We start from the raw sequence: 24,796 nt of genomic DNA on the forward strand, positions 1-24,796 counted from the left end.
CCGCGGGAGCCTCCGAGCCCTCTGCTGATGAGTTGAAGCCTCCCGACATGGGCGTGTGAGAGGTAAGCGCCAGCATCCTCCTCTGCACCTGGGGACCCGAGCGACGGGAACAGAGCGATTTGCCCCATGCAGCTTCCAGCCACTTTTTCTTTCTTTTTTTTGTTCAAAAAGTCGTAGGTGACCTGGGAGCAGAGTTGTGAACTCCCCAAGCTCAGTCTCCTCCGCCCCAGGAGGGCAAGCTGCAATTCCCTTAGCTAGTGTTGCGTGAAGGCGATGCGTCGTCACTTGGTGCATCTCATGCCAACTCTTAACATTCAGCTTGGTATGAATGAAAGTAACCGTTCTCTCTGCTTTTCTGTCATCCCCTCTTGGAACGGTCGAAGGCTGTGATATTTTCTTGCATTTTCAAGATGAACTGGCTTCTTTTTTGGACGTAGGCAATGGCAATATAAGAAATAGATACAATGGCAGATGAAATACAGGAAATATTGCTCAACTAGTTGGAGATTTTCGGTCACCCTAAGAAGATCAATTGCAATTTAAATAACAGCAAAGTTTTGATATAGTCTAAACAAAGACAAAGAAAATCTCGGCTAAATATTGCCACATTATGTTTATCATGCCAACAATTATTGTGACTCGTTGCAGTATTTCAAAAAAGGAACAATTCAGCTGAAGGGCAGCAGTGGGAATCAATAATTCAGATGCTGTTTATTACTCTGAAAGATTCTCGCTGGGTAGCCTCGGGCAAGTCACTCCACCTCTCCATAGCGCTGTTTCCTTCCTCATAAAACAGATAAATGTGCTTGTTTGCTTCACGGGGGTGTTGAGAGGTTTAATTCATTAATTTGTTTCATAACTACTTGGAGATCCTTGGGTGCATTTTTCTACAGAAGTGCTAAATATTATTTCGACTAGAGTTCTTTCACTGTGTGTCATTGCTTATACGGGTTTCTTCAGTGACCTAAATTAGCGAAGTTTTTAGTGGAAGTCGACAAAGTAGCAGTTCTGGATTGGGATTTTCCTGACTGGCTGTGAACTTCACTGGGACGTGAAACCAAAATGTACTGATCACAGCGTATCTTACTGGGACTCTAAGAAAATGTCATTTCTTGGTATTCAAAGTAAGAGCTTGCTTCGGTTGTTTTGTTGGAAGCATTGTGACGCTTTGCATAGTTTTGAATGGCTGTGAAAAAAACCTGAGTGCTGTTATTTGATATAAGAGCAAGAAATGAGAATAGTTGATAAACATATCTGTATCGTCTACTGTGGAGACTGACCTCAGAAGGCACTCGGTCCTGGGTTCCCACTGCATATTCATTTACAATCTCTTCTGAAACCTGTTCTTCAGCCATAGGTGATATGGGTTGCAGAGGAAGAAACACATGAACAGAACAAACTGATTGCTTGTGGTAAAAGTTGATAGATTTTGGTTGCCTAAGCAAGCTCAGTTTTTATTGCAGTGTATATTAGTTATTTTAACTAGATATTTGGTAAATGCCCGCACCACAGCAGAGAAGAAAATGTATTTAATTGCCTGGCTAAATATTAGATGTGATTTTCAGAGGCTGCATACAGTGATAAGTAAAAAGGAGTAGCTGAAAGCCAGGTTTAGAGGCTCGTGCCTTTAGAAGCGCTGTGCCCGTGAGATCTGCGCGTACCGTTTCCTTTCCTCAAGTACGACGACAGCAAGCACATAAGCTTTTTTGAAACTGAATTGAAACAAAGCCTAAATCGGTGGTGGTGGGAAGTCACTGCCATCACCAGGCAGCTGTTGGGGTGTGAATGACCACAGTGGGTTTGTACGCTGGGGGAGAAATGGTCACGTCCATCAGTACCCAGCAGTCCGAGCAGGGAGAACTGGTGTTAAATGGGGCTGTAAAGGAGTCTGTAAAAGTGCAGTGTCCCTTCTCTCAGGAGCGATTGCGTTTAGCTAAAACCGAGTCGCATTCCTAGGCTTGTGCGTGGAAACTTGTGTGCACATCTGGCACCCACAACATACTGTAGCAACAAGCGGAGAGAAATTTAGTTACTACTGCTGTTGTTCCTGGACGTTTTGCAAGAAATAAAGCCTGTTTCCCCTGTTTTGTTTTGTTTTTTTTTCTGAAGAGATTAAAGAAATAAAAAAAAATCAACTTTCCGTAACCATTGTTTCCTGGTTTAGACTTGGTAATCCAAGTGTCTGGTGAGTGCAGAGAATGACTTTTGCCTAGCAAGTTGGATGTAATTGGTAAATAGGATGTCTCGGCAGCAGGTTTGTCCTGGCTGTTTACACCTCCTTTGCTCTCTCCATCCATCCGAGGTGGATAAAAGAGTTTAGTTACAGTAGTGCAGTCCCCTAAAGCCCTTAAACCATGGTGCCAGTTTGTGTTCAAGACTGTGGCCACGTATTTATTGCAGAGAGGCTCGATGTTTGGCGCAAAGCCCTTCCTTTGAGCTGCTTTTCTGTTCCGATGGGTGAGCTTTGTAGCCAGGTCTGTTAGCCCAGCTAAGCCCGGGTGGGGAATGGCGAGGTAGGACAGAGCTGCGTTAGCAAAAACCCCAAGCCCTGGTGGGCTGCGCTGAGGCTGGACTCCGTTACTGCTCAGGCTGGGAACAGGGCAGAGGAGGGGGTTAAAGCCTGCTAGGAAAAAGGAAATTTAGCTGCTGTCACCTGGGACCTTTCTCGTGAAGGCTTTGTGGGTAGAAGCTCAGCAGAAGTGACGTGTTGGTAAGGGAGAGGGGTCTGCTCGCTTTGGGAATCCCACGACGGACGGAGCGCTGGAAATAGTTTCTGACACCAGGGACTGACATCATGCTTTCATCCGCTCTTGGGACGTGGTCAGGTGCGAAAGCCCAGGCACAATGCGGCCATTATGTACACGGTCTGAAATTACCTTTCTTTGCTCTTTCTTTCTGTTTGCCCCTCGACTCACGGAGTCTGCGGTAGGAGTCGGCCATAGCGTTGGTTAGAGCAGGCGATGGATTGTAGGGACCCTGGTCACCTGGCTCGGGCAGGCAGTGTGTCGCAGCACCAGGTAAAGGTAACCTTAACGTAACAGTTCTGTCTCCACAGTTGTCCTGGTTTATGTTCTTCTTTTGGTGTTTGGTTGGTTGGGTTTTTTAAATTTTTATCAGAAATATTAAAAATGCTGAATATTTTCTATAAACCTGGCATGCCCTCTTAAGTCTTCTAATCAAATGGCTGCCTAGAGTTCTTAAAGGATTTTCAAAAGTTTGAAAGTGTTTGTGTGGGTACCACGTCATTTTAAAGCCTTTTAATCAGATCCTTGCAACCGTGGTGCGTCAAACTTTTTGCCAAAACAATCTGTCAGGTTTCAGTTGTGCTTCCAGAGGCATGCCTGCACAACTCAAGGTCAGAAATGAGATTATATGATTCTAAATTTCAAACTTAACCTGTAATTTAACAGTTGTGTTGACCCCTGCTCACACAAACTGCTCACGCCGACTGTGAGTAGCTACGTTTTGCAGGAATAACGTAGCCTTTTAACTCCATCTGCAGTTGAGGCTTTTGTCCATGAAAATATAATTGTCACTTCTTATCAAGGGTATTCTGCTTTTATCAAGGGCATTCTGGGCAGCAGCGAGGACAGTGACAGCCCCGAAGGAACTACGGGACGATACCGTTTGTTGTCTCTCCAAGATTGTACCTTGAAAACAGCTGCAGCTGGGTACATAGATATTATATCTCTGGGGAGAGAGAGAGGGACTATATGCTCTATCTAGAGATATATATATATAAGCTGTAAATAATGAGATACCAGATGAAAACAGCAGAGGTAACAGCCGAATGGTACCACCACCACCGACCAGCATATTGCTCTGCAGAGAGGTGTCACTGCCGGGTGCGGTTGAGGTCTACAGCACGGGGGTGTTTATCCTGGAGCAAACGCAAGAGTAGTTCTTCTATGTGGATACGTGTTTGAGGTCGGCGTACACACATCGTAAGATTGTATGTAGATAATATAAAAGCAAGTGTTGATTTAAATTGCTTGGATTGCAGCCTTTTTAGGTTTGTAAATTGACGAGCGTAGGTGCCTTTGGACTTTGCTGGTGCTCCTGTGTGCTGTCACAATACTTTAACGTACATAATAAATAAAATGTTAATACAGTTTTTTATGCAAGTCAGAGTCACAAACAGGATATGGAAAAGTAGTTAAAGTGAGTTTTGATCCCATAGCAACTGAAGGATGTGATGTGTTTTAGAATTCCTGTCTATTAATGTGACGTCCTGTGGAAATGCTTTACAAATAAAAATATTTCTTTGATCTCTTCAGCTACTGAAGTCTGTAGATGGATATAGATACACAGAGAGCGAAAACTGGTTTTGTAAAACTCCAGTGGAAACACTCCATTCGTTTCCAACGTCTTGGAGGCAATTGAATGAAGGACAATTAAAACAATAAGCAGGAAAGAATCAAACTGTTAATTATACATAGTAGAGGAGAACAGCAAGCCAGGGGACTTAAAACAAGTAAAAGTATTTGTAAGAGTAAAAGTCAAAGTTAACAAAGAAGTAAGAGTTGGAAAAGAGGGTAGAAATTAAAGTCAGAAAGGGAAACACTAGTCTCGGTGTCAGAAGCTTCTGGTGCTGTAAGCGGCCTCCTGCAAAGCGAGGGAAGCGGCGAGGCATGCCGCGGCCTGAGCGGGCGGGATTAGGCACAAGGAGGAATTCTGTTTGGACAGCAGTCAAATTAGCTTTCCCCTTTTTCATGTCTGATTATTTTAATTTTTTTCTATCCTTTATTTGCACCTCCCGGGCATTGCAATTGCCCTCTGAAGGTTTTCCAGCTCTTCCCATGCCCTGTGGTGGTACCTCTCGCTCCGCGCAGAGGCCGCGCTCTTGGTGACCTCAGCTCGGCTCTTCCCTTGCTCTCCTCCTCTCGCGAGGCGCGGTTGGGTTTCTGGGTTGTAGGCTGCCGTCGGAGGAGACCCCACGTATGGTTTCTGATACCCCCCCACCCAAGGGTTCGCAGCCTTACAGACCCCCTGGATGGGTCTGTGTCCGTGGGCCAGGAGTCATAGAATCATTGTGGTTGGAAGAGACCTCAGAGATCATCAAGTCCAACCGTATACCTGATAAGAAAGATAAGGAAGGTGCATACCTTCTTAGCAGCTGCCAAATGAACGCCATTTCACCTCCCAAATTGTTCTGTGCGTCGGCGGTGCCCGTTACGGTCCGAGTCCTGGGGCCCAGGAGTGCCCTCCGTGCTGTGACGAGGTAATAGAGGGGTGAGGGCTTTGATTGACTTCTGGGACGTCACCGGAGCGGACGACGGTAGTGAATACATCCTTTGGGCCTATATGAAAAGTCTCAAACTGTCTCCCACTGGTGTTAGTGTCTGTGAAATCATTTCTGCAAAAAGTAACTACAGTTTTAATTATCGAAATGGCCTTATGAAAGTACTTCAGCTCAAGATGAAACGCTGGTGCTTTAAATGAAATCTTTCGGTGGTAGCTTACAGTTTTATGCCTTTGGTAAAAGTGACTGAGCTTTCGTTCACTGGATGGGGATGCCTTAGCAGGCATGTCTGTGCTGGTTGGGGATGATCGCCTTCAGGATTCAGGATATCAAAATGACTTTCTTACTCATTCTATACAATGACGTATGGAATAAAAGATCCCAGTAAGGGTTAGTAATGTTAGTGCAACCGAAAAATTATTGAGAAAGCATTTATACAGTAGGATAAATGATATAATAGAAGGAAATTCCAAATCCCTGGATTATGGTTTGGGCATGCAGACAATTTAAATCTTGTTTTTGCTTGAGGCAGAGAGAAGGTTGTGCATTCAGCCTGCGCGTGTGTATGCCTTGTTAATTTATATATACAGTAGTAAAATAGACAAATAAGGTTTTAAATGAAAGGAATAAACAGATGAAACTTCCATCACAGATACCTGACACATCTTACTGTAAGCTTATAAAAAGACTTTGCAGTTGCTGTCCTGTCTGCAGCATGGTGGAGAATGAATGCAACCCACCGTTCTCCCAGAGGGATGGTCGCTGTGCGCTGCTCCACATAGATCCATTGGACTCGTGCGTAGATCAAAGGACGGACACGAGTTTAAATCTTGACTGCTGACGTGATGTCATAGACGGATAATTCCTGTAGGAACTGCTTGTTTCTGGTTACCGTTATGATTTTCATAGCACAGCTGTTATTCAGACATAGAAGTTGATACAAAGGTTCTTTCAAGGTATTGCAGGTCGCTCCAGAACAAGTGCAATACTAACCCCTGGGTACCTCAGCTATACTTTATTTATTGTAGACTTGATTCTGAATTATATTTAAAAGCTTAAATACTGAAATCCCAAATACCTTTGACATGATATATTTGTGATGTAGCATATTTCTCATAGTGAAAAAATCAGAGGAAGAAATGAAGTCAAGTCCCCTGGTGGTTAAGGTCATAATAGAGATTTTTCAAGTTGCAAGCAGTGATTTTTACACCTTGGAGAGACAGACGGTCACTGGTTTTATCTCAGCGAGCAAAAGGCGGGTGGAGGAAGGACTCCCGACTGCTCTTCCCTGGGGACAGGGAAGTTTCCTGCACCGGGGTCCAGCCCCGCGGCTCCGGGAGGGGCTCGGCGGCACCACTTGCTGATGTGGGAACCGTACAGCTTGGGACTTTGGTCAGTAGACTTACTGTGATTGTTACAGTACCAAGACAAGCTTATAGTTTTCTTGGTCCCACTCCATCTGCCACCTAATTTTGCTGTATCAGATGTGTTTCTGTAAGTCAGTAGGAGCCAAGTGGCAATGTATGTGGGAATTAGTCTCTCTTGATCCTTTCACCTCTCTGTTTTCAAGGACCTGCACTGCATTTTTTAGTACTTAAATGTCATTGGATTCAGTTAGAGGACTTAATTGCTCTCTCATTTTTAAATATGTTTGCAAAATATTTAGATCAGTGGTAAAACCGACATTGTTGGACAAAATAGCTCTCCAGTTGGTGTAAGTGTCGTGATTTTAAACCACTACCGTTTCCAGCTGATTAATTCAGTTTTATAGATGCTGCTCCTCTTATCAGCAACGAAGTCAACTGCGATGTGTATGAAAAGATTTGCTAAATCTTGTGGATGGGCCACATAATGAGGTGGAAGAGGGCCTGTGACCTCCGGGAGTGTAGGCAGGAGCTGTGGCAGTCATTCTTGGTGTGGCTGAACGGGCAGGTCTGACTTGCTCATGTCACAGCCCTGGGCTCTGGGAAGCTCTTTCCTTCAGAAACCTGAGTAATCTGTGGTGCTGCGATGCCTCCGCTTCGTGGAAGTGTTAGTCACCAGAAATCCCACCTTTTCTGTTCCTGGCTGTAAATGTTGACGAGATGCCCATGTTGGAGGCGAGTGACGGACCAGTGATGGAGATGCTAGCGGAGACACTTGCCATTGCTGCTTTTGAAGAAGTGATACAAGTGTTGTCCCACCAAAAAGCATCCACAAAGCATAGTGGCTCTTCGGAACTGATCCTGCAGAAAGCCACGATCCTTTACCTGTTTTTATTTTCGTAACAGTCCACAAGAATGTCAGGGTGCTCCAGGGATAGCTGTGCCAGCTGATGGTCCTAACGGTGCTGTCCTGTCCGCTGCCCTTCTCCCACTCCTCCGCTCTCGCTGCTGGAGCGGCCTTTCGGGGCACAAGTGGCAGGAGTAAAGAGGGCCTCTCTTTGCCCTTAACTAGTGTATCAAACCAGGTTTATTTGGTGAATTTATTTGTATAAACCAATGTCCAGTTCAGTTACTAGCATCAATTTTACAATACTTTTTTTTTTATTTGAACATTTACTCATTGATGCAAATGGGGAGAACTGAAGTAGTTAAGATTTAGTCTATTTTTTCCTAGGATAATTGATGTTCTTTACTGTTTGTTTCTGCTGGCAAAGAAGTGGAAATCATGGCAAACGCTCTTTCTATCTAGGACTAAGTGACAACCTTTTCAAAGCACATTGTATATTAGCATTTTCTTCCATGGGCAAGCATCCTTCACTCTTCTTTTAGTTTTTAATACTTTATCAGGTCGTGGTTTCGAACCTGAATAAAACCCCTTCATTTTCAGAAAAGGTTGAGCTGCTTGGTAAAGTTTTTCTTGGAAGATGTGGCTGGTAATGATGTAGTGTAATATGAGAGTAAGAAATTCTTTTAACTTTAAAAAATGGTATTGTGAGTGCAATTTAAGTGACCAGAAGGCCCAAGCCCCTATTCTTTTAAGCCCTGTGCGTCAAACAAACTTGTAGCAGGTTCACTCGCAACTGGTAAGTTGGAGCTTATGCGGCTGGTTACCTATACACGTCTGGCTTCCCCTAAGCTGTGCAGATAATCGAGGTTCGTATGTATGTCTTTGAGCAGTGCCGTGTGGGTCTTTAGCTTTCAGGATGCAAGTAAGTTAACTAAGGCAACCTCAAAGTATAGAGCTCAACACTGTTGAGTATGCATTCGGCTTCAGGGGTTTTGGCTTGGTGAATTATTTTTTTTCCCCCCCCAGGTACATTTATACCATTGTAATGAATTCTAAATAATCCCTAAATGTTACTAGTCTTGATCACATTCTTCTGCTGAAGGTACTTTTTGTTCTTTTGCAACCCCCTGATAATTTTTGAATGGTTTTATGTGTATCTTATCATCGGTGTAGTTTCTAACAGGCTACTGGACTGAGGAGTGGCGGTTGTGCCCGTGAGCCCTACGGGGTTACCTGGGTGAGTCAATAAGGCCATGAAGTGCGTGGCCAGGTCTGGTCCTACTCAGCAAAGTGCTTGGTGGTGAGCATGGTGGACAGCAGTCAGATCCCCCAGGGGGTGGTTTGTCGTGGCTGTATCCAGAACCATCCCGTGTGGGGGACTCCTTCCTACCTGCCCCCTCCCACCCAGCAGTCACACCGGGCTGAGCCCTGCGAAGTTATCGGACAGGGACCACTGGCCTTACCGAATCGTGGCCTCCATGGGTTATTGTCTTTACATCATAGGAAGGGCGTCGGTGAGATTTAACCAAGAATAAGTAAGAATGACGATGTAGCCCTGCTTTTGTCACTGCCTATTGACTTTCTTCCAGATCTTGACTCTGAATGTGCTGCCTATGAATATACTATCGATCGGTTTTCCAGTTATGCTGCTGTTAGTCTAAACAGTGTGGTATGGTGTACAAGGTAAAAAAAGGGGTTACCTTCTCTATTAAATGCACACAGGCGTGAGGGGAGAAAATGAGGTGGGTTATTGAATTCTTAAAATACAGACTAGGAATTTTAGACAGCACTAGAGGTGTTTGATGATGGTGAAATGCTGGGAAATGTGTGTCCAGATTTACAAAGAAGGAGTTCAGGGAAACCTTACTGTGTGTTCCCTAATCTCTGATCAGAAAGATCCTTGCTTGGGGAACTCTTAAATCCATCCTTAAACTTATACATGTGCTTAATTCTCATTGATGTGCAGAAGTACTTACAGAAATCAAACCAAGAAAAGAATGTATGAAGGCCTTACTGCTAGCTGGGATAGTTTTCTGATTGTGTAAGCCAGGAAACTTCTTTCAATGTATAATCGTCACAGAAAAAGTTACAGGCATTTTTGCTTTTTTTTTTAGATTTTTTTTTTTTAGGTCCTTTCTTCTGCCCCCGTTTCTCAGGGATCATAGAGGCTTTTGAAAAAACTATGGTGTGTTGGTTTTTTTTTTTTAAATTATGAAAAAGCAGGGGTTTTTAACAGTTAAAAAATGACATCATATTTCAAACACAATGTACTGGTTTGGCTGGTTTTTACCTCCTTCCTTTCAAAATATACTGTTGTATGGTTTCCTTATTTATAGATGATATACGAGTAGACGAGTATGTTTGGATGAACTACGGTGCATGTTTCTTTGCATGTGTGTATGTGGTGAGTGACTATGTAGATATAGTAAAAGTATTAGCAAATAAACCACCCTGTGATCTGCATAACGTGTCCTGTAGTGATTGGTTTACATCCAAAAAAGGGCAAAACTTACTTGCAAAATGCGTTAAAATACTATGAAAATGTCATCTTCCATTACGGTCTGTTAAAGCAATTATGCTACGCGCTGTAATATATAAATGTCGGCAGTTACAGGGTGCAATATTATTTTTCCCCTAGGCAGGAATGCACCAGAGGAGATGTACTTCTTGGCCAAAGGTGCCAAAGGTCCGTGTGCCCGGTAGGCATGGAGGGATGCGGTCTGTCGAGGTTGTCTCATTGTCTGCGCACACATGAATGACGTTGTTGAATCAGGATGTGGGGCTCTAAATAAAAGTTTTAGCAGCCTAAGTTTCTGTTAGAAAATTTTGGCATCTATAGGTAGGGAGCTGTGGGGAGAAAGAAAAGGTTGCTTTGTACTTCAGCTTCTTAGGAGTTTTATGACTGAATCCTGTGAAACAGGTTTTCCATGGAAAAAAAAACATTTCATATTTGTTTTTAGGTTTTCTTTCCTTCTGTCTATTTCTCCGTTTAATAATTGAAAACTACTGTTCATTATTTACATAAGACGTTCTCTCTTGGGTCTGCTTTCTGTAACCTTTCCCCTCCGAAGAATTCTAGGAATTTGCTGGCTTTCCTCGGGGGGATCCTGGCCATGTTTTATCTGCGACTTCAGGCTAGATAGTTTGTGATTTTTACAAAGTAACTTACTATGTTTAAATACTTACATGTAACCTCTGCATAGATGTGCCATTGGAACACTTCTTGAGAAGTCATGTAGAGGAAGGAAAATATGCGCTTTGATTCAGCGTTGAGCCTTCTTGGTAGCTGGCAGTAAATCTCCACATGCAAAATGGAGAGCCCCTAAGAAAAATAATAATGATAATAATAATGATGATGCAAAAACCCTAAATGCCTTGAAAGCAAGGTATTTCTGCTGGTTTTCTAAGGCTCTGCTGCTTTCTCTTTCTCTTTCTCTTTTTTTCTTTGACTTGTTTTTTTTCCTTTTTTTTTTTTCTGAAAATGAGGACGTGTCAGAACTGGAGGCCTCCAGCGCGGTATAAAATGACCCCGGCGCAAACTTCCAGCATTCCTCATCCTTCCCTCTCCAGCTGCTAACATCAGCCAAGGCAGCATGCAGGCTTGGCTGCCGCCAGCACAAGCTCCCTGGCTCTCCCCCTTCCTCCTCCTCCTCCTCCTCCTCTTCCCCTCCCACCCTTCTCTGCTTGCCAGTACAGTCAGCGCTGCCTCAGATTAGGCACCGTTGCAATTATTTGAAATCTCAAGTACTAGAGCTCTCAGTGTGTTCTTTCACCTCGTATCGGTTACTAGGGGGGAAGATGTGGGAGAAAGGGGCTTTCTTCAAAGTGTACGGGTTTTTCTTTAGGATTGCTTGCTCGGCGGGTATTTTGTCAGAAGTATTCATATAGAAATGATTTGAAAGCCACCTGGACAAATACGTGGGGTTCTTTAAGTCTAGGTGGAATCGTATTTGCTAGAGAGCATCCTGAATTGTAGTGTCTCACGGATTCATTTTCTAACTCTCTCTTTCACCTCCATCTGCCGTAGGATATTTCAAAGATGGTTTGGCTGCCACTGAGACTTGGAGATCTGATGCCACAATGAGGACTCACACACGGGGAGCCCCAAGTGTGTTTTTCATACACGCAGTTTGCTTCGCCTTTGCCTACGGCGCCAGGGAGGACCCGGACGCGATGGTTCCTTTTGTCAACGCCAACTACGACAGCTACCCCATGCTCTACTTCTCCAAAGGGGACGTGGAGGCTCTGCGTCTCCAGGCCACCACCACGCACCGGCACATTGCGGCTCGGCTGATTGAGGCAGTGCAAACGATGCTTTCGAATCCCCTGGAGTACCTTCCTCCCTGGGACCCGAAGGAGTTCAGCGCTCGGTGGAATGAAATTTATGGCAACAACCTCGGGGCCTTGGCGATGTTCTGCGTGCTCTACCCTGAAAACATCGAGGCCATCAACATGGCCAAGGATTACATGGAGAGGATGGCAGCTCAGCCTAGTTGGTAGATTTTTGTCTTTTTTTTTTAAGTTGTTCTTACTGTATAAACTGCTTGCAGTTGGAGGAGTGAATGGATGAGTGAATTGCTTAAATTATTTCAGTTGTTCTAACAGTCGCTTTAACAGTGACTAACTTGCTGAATGTGTTTACCCTCACCTGGACCAGCAGTGACACACAGCTTTTCACCTTCACTGCCCTGTTCAAATTAATGCTGAAAGAAGGAGCATGACCCTTGCTGTACCACCCTAATTGCTGTAAAGTTTAAAAGAAAAAACCAATCCAAAACCACTCCCAATCAGAAGGCAGGGTTTCACATCCGATTTGTGGTGAGAAGTGCTAAAAGCGTTATTCTTTAATCTCTTTTTTCCAGACTCATACGTATCTTTTGGGTAATTCTTCCTTAGGAAGAATTCGAGAAAGGGGAACCTGTGAAAAAGGAATAATTAGGTTAAGGTAAAAATGACGCTCTTGAGTTTCTGCGGTCTGCTGTAACGTCTGTCTGAGCTTCAGTTCAGACTTGCAGCTCCACTTGGCTGTACGGTTCTTGTGCCTCTCCTTAAGACATACTGGGACACGATAAAGACAGTTGTCCATCTGATTACTTTACTGGAACTGCCTGAGTGTAACTGGCATTTTGACAACCACCTCCTGGATTAACTTCACCTGGATGTGAGTTGTTTCCCACAAGTTACTCCATCTTCCCTGTGCCAAACTCTTTCTATGGGGACAGAAGTTAATGTTCTCACTGTACAAGTGAGTCTAGCAATCGGGACCCCAAGGTCTGTCTCCTCCTCATCTTCCTTTTTCATACCCACCAGCAATTTATCTCCTTCTTTCTCAGGCAGACACATTTCCCCTACCCCCCTGCAGCCGTTGCCACGCTTTGCAGACTGTGGCCACGGTGAGGAGGTCAGAGGATGGAAACGTGGGCTTTGCCAAGACAGTGGCTTCTGCCCAGGGCAGCGAGCTGGAGGTGCGATGGGGCTCTGCTCCCCTCGCCGCAGATGCTCTCCGACAGCTCTGTGGTGGCAGCAGCTCAGCAGAAGTCTTGAGCTGGGGTTTGAGGCAGCACAGGAATAAGCATTAGCTGTTCAAGCAGTATTCGTTGCTCAAACTACTATTCCTCACTCTCTTTGGGTTAAGACCAACTAGTAGTGTCCCGTAAACGGCATCCATCCGTGGACCGTCATTGGAATGATGCTGGATTTGAGCTAGCATAGCTTGGGATCTGTATCCTCCTGATGGGCATGATTTAAAAGGCATTACAGTGTTGGGGTTCTCCTATACCAAGTGTTTTAGTGGTGAATGCCACAAAAATACAGGAACTAGAACAAAAGAAGTGGTGGGAGAGAGAAGGGACAGGCTGGGCTTAAGCTGCTTGCCTGTCACAGAAGACAGGATAGATGGGAGTTGGGAAGAAAAGTATTGGCCGAACAGCATGGTGGTAATTTCCAAAATCTTCCACTGAAGCATAGCAATACAAAGCCTCAGTCTTGCTTACCTCCAGAGGCAGTCTGTGTTTCTTCTGGCACGCTGGCAGAGGGATAGAGCTGTACAGAGGTGAATCCAAGGACATGTAACCATCTCCAGCAGGACCTGCGGACGGCTCCAAAGTCAACATCTTCCTCCTGAGTTTCATTGTTCGCACTCTTTCTTAACTTGCTTTGGGTAGTGTAAACATAGTTACGTGGCCATCTGTTTTAATGGAATAAGAAAGAGGAGCAAGTAATATTTTGAGTGGTGGAACTCATTTGTGTCTGCCTTTCTCAGTTTCCTACGTCTCACTGTTTCAATAACCTCATTTCAGTTCCCTGTGTCCTGTGATTCCCACCCTGGATTAATTGTGGTTCCTCTGTCCCTTACCATGATGCTCTCCTTTGTCCCAGCTGAGCAGATACCAACCAGAACGGAGAGGATAACCTCTTTCCACTTGGCTTTGTTGACGTTTACCTCCCCCAGACCACTGTTTTTCTCAAACAAGTGTCTTGCGTTGCTTCAGTGAATGAGAAACCACCCTTTTCTCATCTTTCCCTTCTGATGTAGACATATCATTTAGCAAACAATCAAGGTTTAATCAAGGTTCTCTGCTTTGTAAAAGCAGCAGGTGCAATGCCCTTAAGAGGGGAAGTGCAGAAGGAGGAAATCAGAAGCACAGGCGATAGGGCAAGCTGCCCTTCGTGTAACCTCCATCTGGCCAGCTTTTCACATGCTGTGGCAGAAACATGGATGACATTTTAAATTTCATCTTTACATTAGCGAGAATCCTCAATAGTCCAAATATGGTTCAATATCTCAGGATACACTTATGAGGAAATCTACTGCTAATTGATACATGCATGGAAGGGGCAGGTAATTAAGCACTTTTGTCTTTTCTCATCTATTAAAATACTCATTTTTTTAATCACATAATAAAGGACACCCTTAATTGAGTTCCCATTCATGTAGGTTAACAGAGTTTGAGCCATTTGTCATAACAACCAATGTTGATGGGCGTGCTGCTCCTAACAGAGCATCCGTAATTGCTACATCCTGGAGTAGGTTTACATTTTAAAATAAACAAAGGGGCAATGGCTAATAGCTAACTGTAACAGTCACCCAAAATAATATGGGAACGGACAACGTTTTGGAGACTAGCAAGAGCAGGGGAACATAGTGCATTAATATTTCAGTAAAAATAGATGACTAGATGAATAGATGTAAAATAGATGAAGAGATGAATAGATGTAAAAATTAAAAGCTGGTAGCAAATAACTCGCTTGTTTTTTCTGGGATTTGATATCTAGATGCTGTCTAAAATCTTAGGGAAAGTTTGTCCCTGTATTTAAGCCATAATATCTTATTTAACAGAGAAGAGAGGATATCGATGTGTTTTCTGGCGGTTTATCTCGGACTGGCCCTAGAGCACTCCCCACCAGAAGCGCATTTTGGCGGAGGGGATCTGTACTCATGATCCTTTCCATATGCCGCCTTGGCCCGCTCCTGCGCTGGGCGGAGTGATGTCATCGGAGTCGCATCGTGCAGAAATAAGAGCTCAGTCAGATTCTGTGTTTTGGACAAAGCAGTGAAAAATGCTGTTCTTTACTAAGCCCGCCTTATAAACAAATGCCTTAGGAGTTCACAAATTCTGCACCCTTCGTACAGCAGGAGAGACGTCCCCGTTTGCAGTTGCCAGACAAGACATTTCTGTACCTTTTTTTTTTGCACATCATTGACACAGTGGTTTTAAAGACAAATATGTTACCAATGTGCAGGAAGGTGTGGGATTTGACAGTAAGCCTGGCTCTGTGGGTTTCTACGGGGAGCGCGTGCAAACATTCCAAGGAAACAGCAGCGAGGAAGGGGAAGCTAACGGGAGGCTTTGATGTAACAAATCAGTGACTTTTTTGCTATTTCTTATTAACCAGCAATCCTATAGCCTTCTATTAGTCCCTGTTTATTAAAAGTATTGGAGCATGCTATAGGAATGTTGCAGTTAGTATCCAGATAGTGCTCAGTGTTGAACAATATGGATTACAAAATAAAAATGCATAAACATAAATAATTAAATTTTTAGATAAATGTATAACTAAAATGAATTCACATGTGCCGAGTTGAAATAAAGCCAGCCTCAGTGCTGACACCACAAATCTAGAACATCTGTTTGACTCCCAGTAATCAACCAGCAGTCACATTCAAAGAAAACTTAGGAAGGTTTTATAAGACTGCGGCATAGAAGTTTGTATGACAGAAGTTTGGGGTTGCTGAGATAGCCTCCTACGGGGAGGAAGTAAAAGAAAAGGAAGGGTGGGAGGATGAATTTGGTATCTGGAATATATATTACATTAGGAAGGGAAATATCAAAAAACAGCATAAGGGTTTGATCTTTTTCATATGTAGTATTTAAAAATAGAAATTGTGCATGACTGTGAAATTAAATGGCGAGCTGGATTTCAAAAGGTTTCTTTTATACCTTCTTTTTTAATTGATAGGACCTCTAGGAGATAAATTGGCACTGAAGTTGTGTGGTAGCTACAGGGAGCTCACTTTGTGGCATGCCTGGTATTAAAATTTGCTACAACGAGAGCTACAGGTGATCCGTTGAAATAATAACATAACTAAATTTTGGTCTCTGCTTAATATGGCACTGAGAACTACTAAACCAGACTCAGTTCTTCTTTAGTAATGTGTCAACACAGAAGGATGATGAGTGATACCAAGAGCGAGCCCCGTGTGAAAAGGACTCTCTTGTGATCAAAGCCAAAATGAGAGAAGAGGATCTGAAAGAAGCTTTAGAAGTGGCAGAATGATGATTATAGACCTGCGGGAAACAGAGAAAGAGGATAGAAAGTAGATGAAGGTTTCCAAAGAAGTAAAGCTTTAGATGCCTCCTCAACGCCTAAGCAGTACAACCCTACTTTTATCGTAGGCTCTTAAAACTTCTCAAAAATGCTGTCCGTATGTTGCCTTTTTTCCCCCATATTGTGGCCCTTTACATTTAACCGCTCCTTTGCCCATCTGCCTGTCAACTGAGCTGCAAGGAACACGAGAGCGTCGGAGCGGCTGCTGCTGACGCACGGCTGGTAAAGAGATGGGGCAAACTTGTCATGTTTTACCTTAGACACAGGAAAGATAAATCATCAATTTTCCAAGGATTTTTTTATTCTTAACATTTTTCTTGTTGCAGATGACCAAGCACTTAAGTTGTGCAGATAATGGGGTTTTTGTTTTGGCAGCCAACCAGAAAAATGTGGAAAGGGTGAAAGCTGAGAGGTTGTTTTGGATGAAACAGATTTTTTTCAAGCATTTTTCTTTTTTCCTTTCCAAAACAAAAATTGGAAGATACTGTTCTGTGTGTGAAGAACATATTCCATTTGAGCACAAGAAAATATTTTGTTTTGAAGGCTTTGTAAGAAAAATACTGAAAATTGAGACTAGTTTATAAAACAAATGTTGGTGGTCTCATTCCCCTTGGTAGGTATGCTCCCTCTTAGCATGTATACTCCCTCTGGCCACGGAAGAATATTTCTCTCCTTTGCCGGATGGGAGGTTTAGAGCTGTATCTCCTTCCCCCAGAAGTGGGTCAGAACAACAGTAAGGGTCTTGGAGTGCCAGGGCATTGGCATGGACGTTGGCATTGGGAAGACTGTACAACTAGGCAATTGATTTCAGGATCCAGAGGTCGGTTGGCCCCATCACATGCCGCGTTTGCATCCACACTTGACATTTAATGTGCATTAAACTTAACCATGCTGTTAGCTAGCTACCATGTCTAAGATAGATCGCATCGAAATGCACTGGAGGGCTGTCCTTGGAGTAATTTTCAGCTGTAAGCCTTTAGAAAAGAGCCCCGACTCGTTTCCTTCACATCCACCTCGTGAGAGCGAGAGGCTGGGTGCTGAGGAGGGAGTACCGGCATGCTTCCTTCCATCCTTAGCTTAATCTGCCCTCAACCTCCACGAGTTATTCTGCAGTAAGTAATTTGTCATGGGAAAGTTTGGAGCATTAAATTCAGGATGCGGATTACTTGTGTAACGTATGTGTCAGGATGTGCTTAATGCTTCATTTTGCATGCAGTGATGCCATATTACGTATTGGCATAGAGGCTAGAAATCAGATCTCATACGGCCTGGAAGGGTTTTCTGTTCCTCAAGTTAGAAAGTGTTATTTTCCTGTTTACTTCCATTTGTTTTTAAGAACTGAATACAAAGCGAAGGAAAGGCTATTCTAAACATCCCGCAGGCCACGATCAGAGGACTCACTTAAGCAGCAGAGTTTGATTTAAATCCTGCCTTGAACTGGGCAGACAGTGGTTTTTTTTTTTCCCCTCTTAGCTTATATTTCTTAAAGAAATGCTAATACTTCTGGTTTCGGTAAGGAAGTAGTTATCAGTAAAGAGAAATCAGGGAAAACTACAGAAAACCATTTCTACTGAGAAAAGAGTCATTAGTAGCATCAGGAATGTTGTCAAGAAATGGATAGTTTGTGGTAATCTTCCCACAATTTTTGCTGTTGTTGTTGATATTGATTTTTGCTTCCCATCCAAAATTTTGTACAGTTGATATACTTATTTGGAGCATGGAGTCACATTTAGTGAAGGAGATGTGTACACTCTTAGCCTTGACAACGCAGTGCGTGCGTAATGGTTCTTGACATCATAAATTGATGACTGAAGAACTGGGTCTTAACCCCCCCTTCAGATTCATTGTTCATTGTAGAAGGTGGCAAATCTAAACCAGGTAACCACGTTGCACCATGCTAAAATTCTCCACACATGTAGGAAAACCATACTACTTGCCCGTAATACCAGCCATATCCATGATCTCTTTATTTCTCTCGTTTCTTCATGGAGGATTTATATCAAACTCTAAATGTTTAAAATAACTTAACAAAAATATTTTAAATGACACAGATGAAGAGAACTTCAAAGAACACCCCAGGCATGTATTTGTCCTGTGCCATTCGCAGGATTTGTCCAGACAGCGGTTCTTTGTGCGGAATGATGCATATGGCTTTGGGTGTTGATGGAGTTTGATCGTTAGGCAGCAGACCCGTTCAGCACCTTTTGCTCTTTTATAAACCTTCTCCAGTTTCCAGATAGGCACCTCTTCCAAATACAGGTATAGGTATGTAAGTGTAAAAAAGTTGGTGGGTTTTTTTTTGTGTGCTATGTGTAGGGATGCATTTATGGTTTAGCTGTTGTTTTAAAATTTTTGTTGTTTAAAATTGTTGTTTTAATATTTTAGAATTTTTGGAACAGTTGCCTTTGCCAGAAGTCCTTATCTTTCTAAGTAGTTGCTCTATATTAAAGAATCTATTACAGATATTTTTATTTACTTTAGGTTCTTTTTTTGTAACATCTGGCACCATGAAAAGACCAAAGAGGCTAATGAGGCACTGAGGTAAAGGTTACTTGCTGTCTTCAGACACAGTGAATTGCTAAGCTGAGGTTCATACTCTCCGATGTTAAGTTTTACTCCTGAGAGGCTTAGAAAATAGCTGTTTTCCAGTGCAAAGCATTAGCATGTTTTTACCTACCTTTATTTGTATAAATACACACAACTTTTCTGTAATACTTCAGAGTATGATAGTTAATAGGTAGCCCTAAAAACTCTTTTTTCACATAATATGTTCAGTGCAGGCCCATGGTACCACGCTTTCCCACGGTTTATCAGGTCGGCTGTTTACCAAATCTGACACTGGAGATCCATTTGAAAAATGAGAGCGTAATTTAGATACAAAAAGCATTTAATGCTTGCTACTTGACCATTCTTCTTGTGAATCATGTTCCACATTGTTTGGTGTACATTGCTTGGTCCCATTGAAATCCAGTTAATGGAGGTGCACTGATTTATATCAGCTAAAGAGTTATTACTTCAAGGGAGCTTAACTTTAAGAACAGATGTTGCCTGTGATTTCATATGTTTAGAAATGAGGAACTTTAAATCAACATCTTTGATTTGCTCTATTACTCGTGTGAATTTCCTCTGTGAAATTCTACACAAGACTTACTATACTGAATTGCAATTTGAGGGAAGTTATGACAAAGTACTTTGTCTGGCCCGAGGTGGGTAACTCTCCCAATATGTAGGCTTGGGATGCCTAACAAGGTTTTTACACTGAAGGTTGGTTTCTTTGCTGAAGAAATCAGCAACCTGAATGCAGTCATAACCGATTGATTTAGCACTTCCCATGTATGAGAGTGCTTCCTATTTTACCAGAAATAGCATCACAGAGACCAGTACACGCTCTTCTACTGTAGAATTTGATGCAGTATTGAATTTGAAACCAAACATAAAGTTAGCATACATCTTAACGATGAAAGTTACAATAAATCAGTTCTACTGTCAAATCCCACTTAAGATGAAGTCAGGTAAAGATCATTAAACAGCTTTAAGCACGTTCTAATTAGCAGTTTGTATGCTGCTATAAGGATACTGCACTTTGAATTCAATGTTTTACATTAACTCAAATTCTTTCATTGTTCTTTTCTTCCCCCCTAATGTTTGACTTCGCCTCAATCGCTTTGTAATTGCTCCAGGCAGCAGCCTTTAAAGTGGTATTTCCTCTACCCATTTGAACTCTGATTTCTGAATGTGCAAAAGTTTAGTGAAAAGCAAAACTAAAATACTTTGGAAACTAGGATTCATGATATAGCTGGTCAAAGGTATGTTCATGTGTCAAAGGATTTCTGACAGCAGTCACGGTGTCAAGGTGTTCATATAACCGGCGTAGAATGCAGCTTTACTTTTACCTATAGGACTAACAACATTTTAAGAGCTTTTTCAATGATAAGGAAAGATGAAAAAGCTGAAATAGAGTTGCAGAGAATTAAGATTGACAAATAACCAATTAACTGGGATTTTCAATTTCTGTGCCTCAGTGACAGAGTGTAAGTAAATCTAGAGAGTCAGCAGAGTTGCTTACCCAGTTCAGCTTTGTTTTCTTCCAGTTTATCTGGAAATATGGAAAGAATGAGCTTCTAGGAAAAGCATGTAAATGTTTTGGCTTACAAGTCTGTAATGTTTTGCACAACAATTAAGTGAAAACATAAGTAAGAAATTTTACTATACCTGGCTGGAAGTCTTCGTTTATAACTTTAGAGTTTGAACCAGGGAAAAATGGACAGAGCAATGTCCATGACATTGACTATCGAGAATAGCATGTGGATGTGGAGAAGATGAGTAGTAAACTTCTAGAACTTTTTTTCCTGGTGCTTTGGCAGTTATTTGTTGCTAGACTTATAGCTGTCTGTCTTAATGTTGTTCACAACCATTTTCTATCAGTGCCTGTCTGTTAGCCAAGAAACAGAATTATGCAAAAAAAAAATCTAGTCCAATAAAACCTTTGGTTAAAAAAAAGGTCCAATCCTGCTGCTCAATGCTGAATGCATTCATGTATTTAATTTAAAATCTGTGAGATACAGATTTCATTTAAAAAAAGGAAAAATGAAAGTATAACTTCACTCAGTAGAAGGTGGAATTGAAGCTGAGAGAAGGTGAACATTTAAAGCTTGGAAATTCAACTAAGCAAAAAGTCTACAGAGGCTTTCCTTACGTACAGGTATGAATGGGCCAGCTTCATTTGAGTTCTTCCAATGATGTTAGATATATCGAAATAAAAATTAAAGGTCATTTTTCTCACTTGTAGATGTTGTGTTTTACCATAGTTGCATGCCCTAGGCTGATGGTCATAATTTCTGTGTGGTTCATTCATGAATTTTGAATGCAAATAAATGTTCCTATAGCAGAATGAAGATTTTTTTAATTTTTTTTTTTAATCTTGCTCTTCTGGTATTTTTTCTCATCTCTTTGTTCACCCTACTGCTTACATGAATTAAGATTAAATGATATTTATAGAGTCATAGAATAGTTGAAGCTGGAAGGTGCACATTTTCAGGAGCACAACACAATTTGCACTGATTGCAGTAGGACGCTGTCATCTCAACAATTTAAAATTCATTTCTGTAATAAAAAAATATATTGCAAAGAAAGTGAAATAAGAAAACAACCATGAAAGCAACTGGTGATTGTTCAGTTTATCAAAGATTTTTTTCACTGTATATTCCTTCATATTTCCTTTTCTGTAGAACCATGGCCTGAATGTACTGTCAGTACTGCAAAACTAAAGTCTTTGATACACAATATATGCTTGATTTAAGAGAAATATTTGTTCTCCACTACCTCCACCTCCATGATGAATTTTCTTGGTACAGATTTAAGGTTTTGCTGAGTTCAATGTAATCATTGGATACAAGCAGATGGGTCCTAGAAAGTAATTTTGAGTAGGGGCATCATTTTACCTCTAGTTTATGTTAAACACTGGGTTTTTTTAATGCTATTAAGTATGTTAGTTTGAACTGTAGTCATGAAAGTAAATTGCAAAATCTCTACTTCTGTCCTTGAATGCATTTGGGAAATGAAGAAACAGCATAGTGAGTTATTTTATTACACTTGCTTTAAAGACAACTTCAGTCCCGTAGCCACCATTCAGGAATTTATCAGCATTTGGTTCCTTTGGAAAAGAAAAAGGTTGTTACAGATTTTTTTGGAGGAAAATAAACTATGGGATATTACTTTCTCACAAAAATGATGTGATCTTGCTTCGGATAAATAGATTCCACTTCTGTACAATCAATATTCCACATATCTGTTTCTCCTAGCAAGACCCCGAATATTGCAAGCACTGTTTTAATATTTAATGACTTAATCTTTCTAATAAAATTAATGAGCTTTGAAGGTTAATGTTGTCCATACCTAGGAAAGAAAAAAATGGTCTCAGAGGCTTGGTAAGTACCTTACTACTGTGGTCAAATTCAACATGAATTGCCTAACTTCAGAGACATTAAGTCATGCACAACTCATAGTACGGTGAAGGAGAAAAATAAGTGGGTGAAACTCAATTAATTGGCATCTTTCTTTATTGACAGGCTAGTGAAGGATGCCCCGTGGGATGAGGTCCCTCTCGCTCACTCCTTAGTTGGTTTTGCCACTGCGTATGACTTCTTGTACAGCTATCTTAGCAAGACTCAACAGGAGAGATTTCTTGAGGTAATTGCCAATGCCTCGGGATATATGTACGAAACATCATACAGACGTGGATGGGGCTTCCAGTACCTCCACAACCACCAGCCTACCAACTGTGTGGCCCTGCTGGCGGGAAGCCTGGTTCTGATGAATCAAGGTAGGTGCTAAACCGTAGGAACATTTTTCTGAAGTGTATCGACTCCATCAGCCGTTTATGGAGCAAAGTTTAGGAACTGATGGAAATGCTTCTGAGAGTACAGCAGTATTGGGTTTGCTCTTTTGCTGCTTAGAAGAATTTGATTTACTGAATAGAACAAAAGTCTGTGGGCAGATGTACAAGGTATAATATATATATGCATGCGTACCTATGTAGGTAAATTCAGTTATCTCAGTGATTCTGAAATTCTTACCTCACTGATGGTAAGCATTAAAGATCCCCTTGTGTATCGTCTGTCCAGCCCACATTTACAGAGGGGGTCTCTCAGGGCAGATTATCATTAAAGCGGGACCCGCTTGGGCTCCTTACAGAATGCAGTAAGAAACACCCCGTGCTCCGAGCTGGGAGCTGGACAACAGGATAACCTGGAATTTCATCCAGGATTTCTGTCCTGTCTCCCTGAGAGAGCTGCAGAGGTATGACTTTAGCCACCCAAAGGCCACAGCTCAGGATCTTTCTTTCCAGCATCCTTTTCTCTGGAGACAAGCAGGGCTTTACCTTTTTCCCTCGGAGCTATGCCCTTGCACCCCACATCCTTCATCCAAGAGGTGTCTGTGCCAGGTGTCATCTTCTCCTTTACTTTGGGGACTTCAACCCGTCCTTCCCAGGTGAATAACTTCACCAGTTGCTTTTGGCTGCTCTGCCTGGGGGCTCTCCCACTCCCCCTGTCCACGCGATAGCCGGTGTGAAGGAGAATGCCGGTCACGGAGAGAGCAGAGAAGAAATCCTGACTTTAAACCCCAGTGGTACTTGGGCTGAGAGGTGGAAGTCGTGGAACCAGCTCCTGCTTTTATAAGAATGTGTCAGTATTTTATCAAATGGTTATTTAATATGTGCTAGAAGTTATTTTGAAAACACGATGCCCAAGGGAACTACTTACTTGCTGCAAGTCAAGGAAAATCTCGTTTCTGGATGCTGATGGCATTGCCAAGCGTTTCAGCTCTGCCAGGCAAAGGCACATCTAGGCATCGTTGGAGCTTTCAGGTGCCCAGAGAAGTGTGACCAATTCTGTGGCACCTCCTGCGTTTGGGGGGGACATCTTTGTGTTACGTGTTTGTCCAAACAAGCGCATCCACTGATGTGCGTGTGCTGAAAAGCAGCAAGAGTATGTGTGGGAGTTATTCCCTGTCCTCCTATCTTGCCTTCCACAAACTGAAGACTGAGATCATGTTTATTCAGTGGGTTTTGCTAAATTCCTCATAACACCGTCCTTCCCCCAGCCTCTGTTGTTGCAGAAAGCTGGCAGTTTGCAAGATGACTCTGCTTTTCGTTATAGACCATAAGTATGCTTTGGGCCAAACGAGGGTAACATCACAGATAAAGTTGGGCAATATTTCTTTCACCAAAGGTTGGTAGAGTTTTGGGTTTTTTTTTGCGGAGTGGGGTGGGAGGACACACAACAGAAAGGCAAATTCAATAACACTTGAGCAATTTGAAAATAGCAGTGATATTTCAAATTAAAATAGATCAAAACAGACTGTATATTTCTAAATGAAAACTCAGTTGTTTTCACTATAGAGCAACTTTATTTTTTAAAAAATGGAAATTTAAATGAAGTTTTTCTGTTTGTCTAAAATAAAAAATTTTTTTAAAAATTCTCATTCCAAGATGAAATGCTTTTTCTGAAGGAGAGAAAAACAAAAAAGGGAAGGAGAAGGGGAGCGAACATACTATTCTTGCTGTATCAGCTACACTATTTGCAATTGCTGTGCATCTTAGGGTAGACTTTTCTCCCAAAATATTTAAGTCCCAACTAATAATTTTAAACACAGTTCAGCTATTGAAGCATACAGAGGTGAAATAGCCAGCTTAAAAACGTTGTCATAGGACTGAAAAATGAAACTAATTGAAATGAATTCTAGACACACACGTATATTGGAGTCTTTGAGTTAAAATAAACACTCAGATACTCAAAGAAACTTGACTAAGGCCTAACTTGCTATAGGTGCTGCTCATTTTAGGTGAGATTTGTTCTTTTTTTGTTGGGTAACCTGACAGAGTGTTGAGTCTCTTAGTTTTTTTCTAATGTATTATTATTCTTTTCATATACTACAAGTAGAGTGTTATAGAATAGGTATAAACTAAGTGAACAGGACATATATGCGTTAGTGGTAAATACACTGTGCTGAACC

General features: G+C 42.0%; 1 protein-coding gene across 1 annotated transcript in view; it reads left to right on the forward strand.

The window, feature by feature from the left end:
- Positions 1–11,533: 11,533 nt before the first annotated feature.
- Positions 11,534–24,796, forward strand: part of DSE (dermatan sulfate epimerase) — a 21,371-nt gene continuing 8,108 nt past the window's right edge. Inside the window, exons 1-2 of the mRNA XM_009707013.1 lie at positions 11,534–11,949; positions 22,351–22,604. Of these exons, the coding sequence (XP_009705315.1) occupies positions 11,534–11,949; positions 22,351–22,604 (670 nt within the window). The remainder of the gene's footprint in view (positions 11,950–22,350; positions 22,605–24,796) is intronic.

This window comes from Cariama cristata, unplaced genomic scaffold (genome assembly GCF_000690535.1).
Source record: "Cariama cristata isolate BGI_N322 unplaced genomic scaffold, ASM69053v1 scaffold10309, whole genome shotgun sequence".
NCBI lineage: Eukaryota > Metazoa > Chordata > Aves > Cariamiformes > Cariamidae > Cariama > Cariama cristata.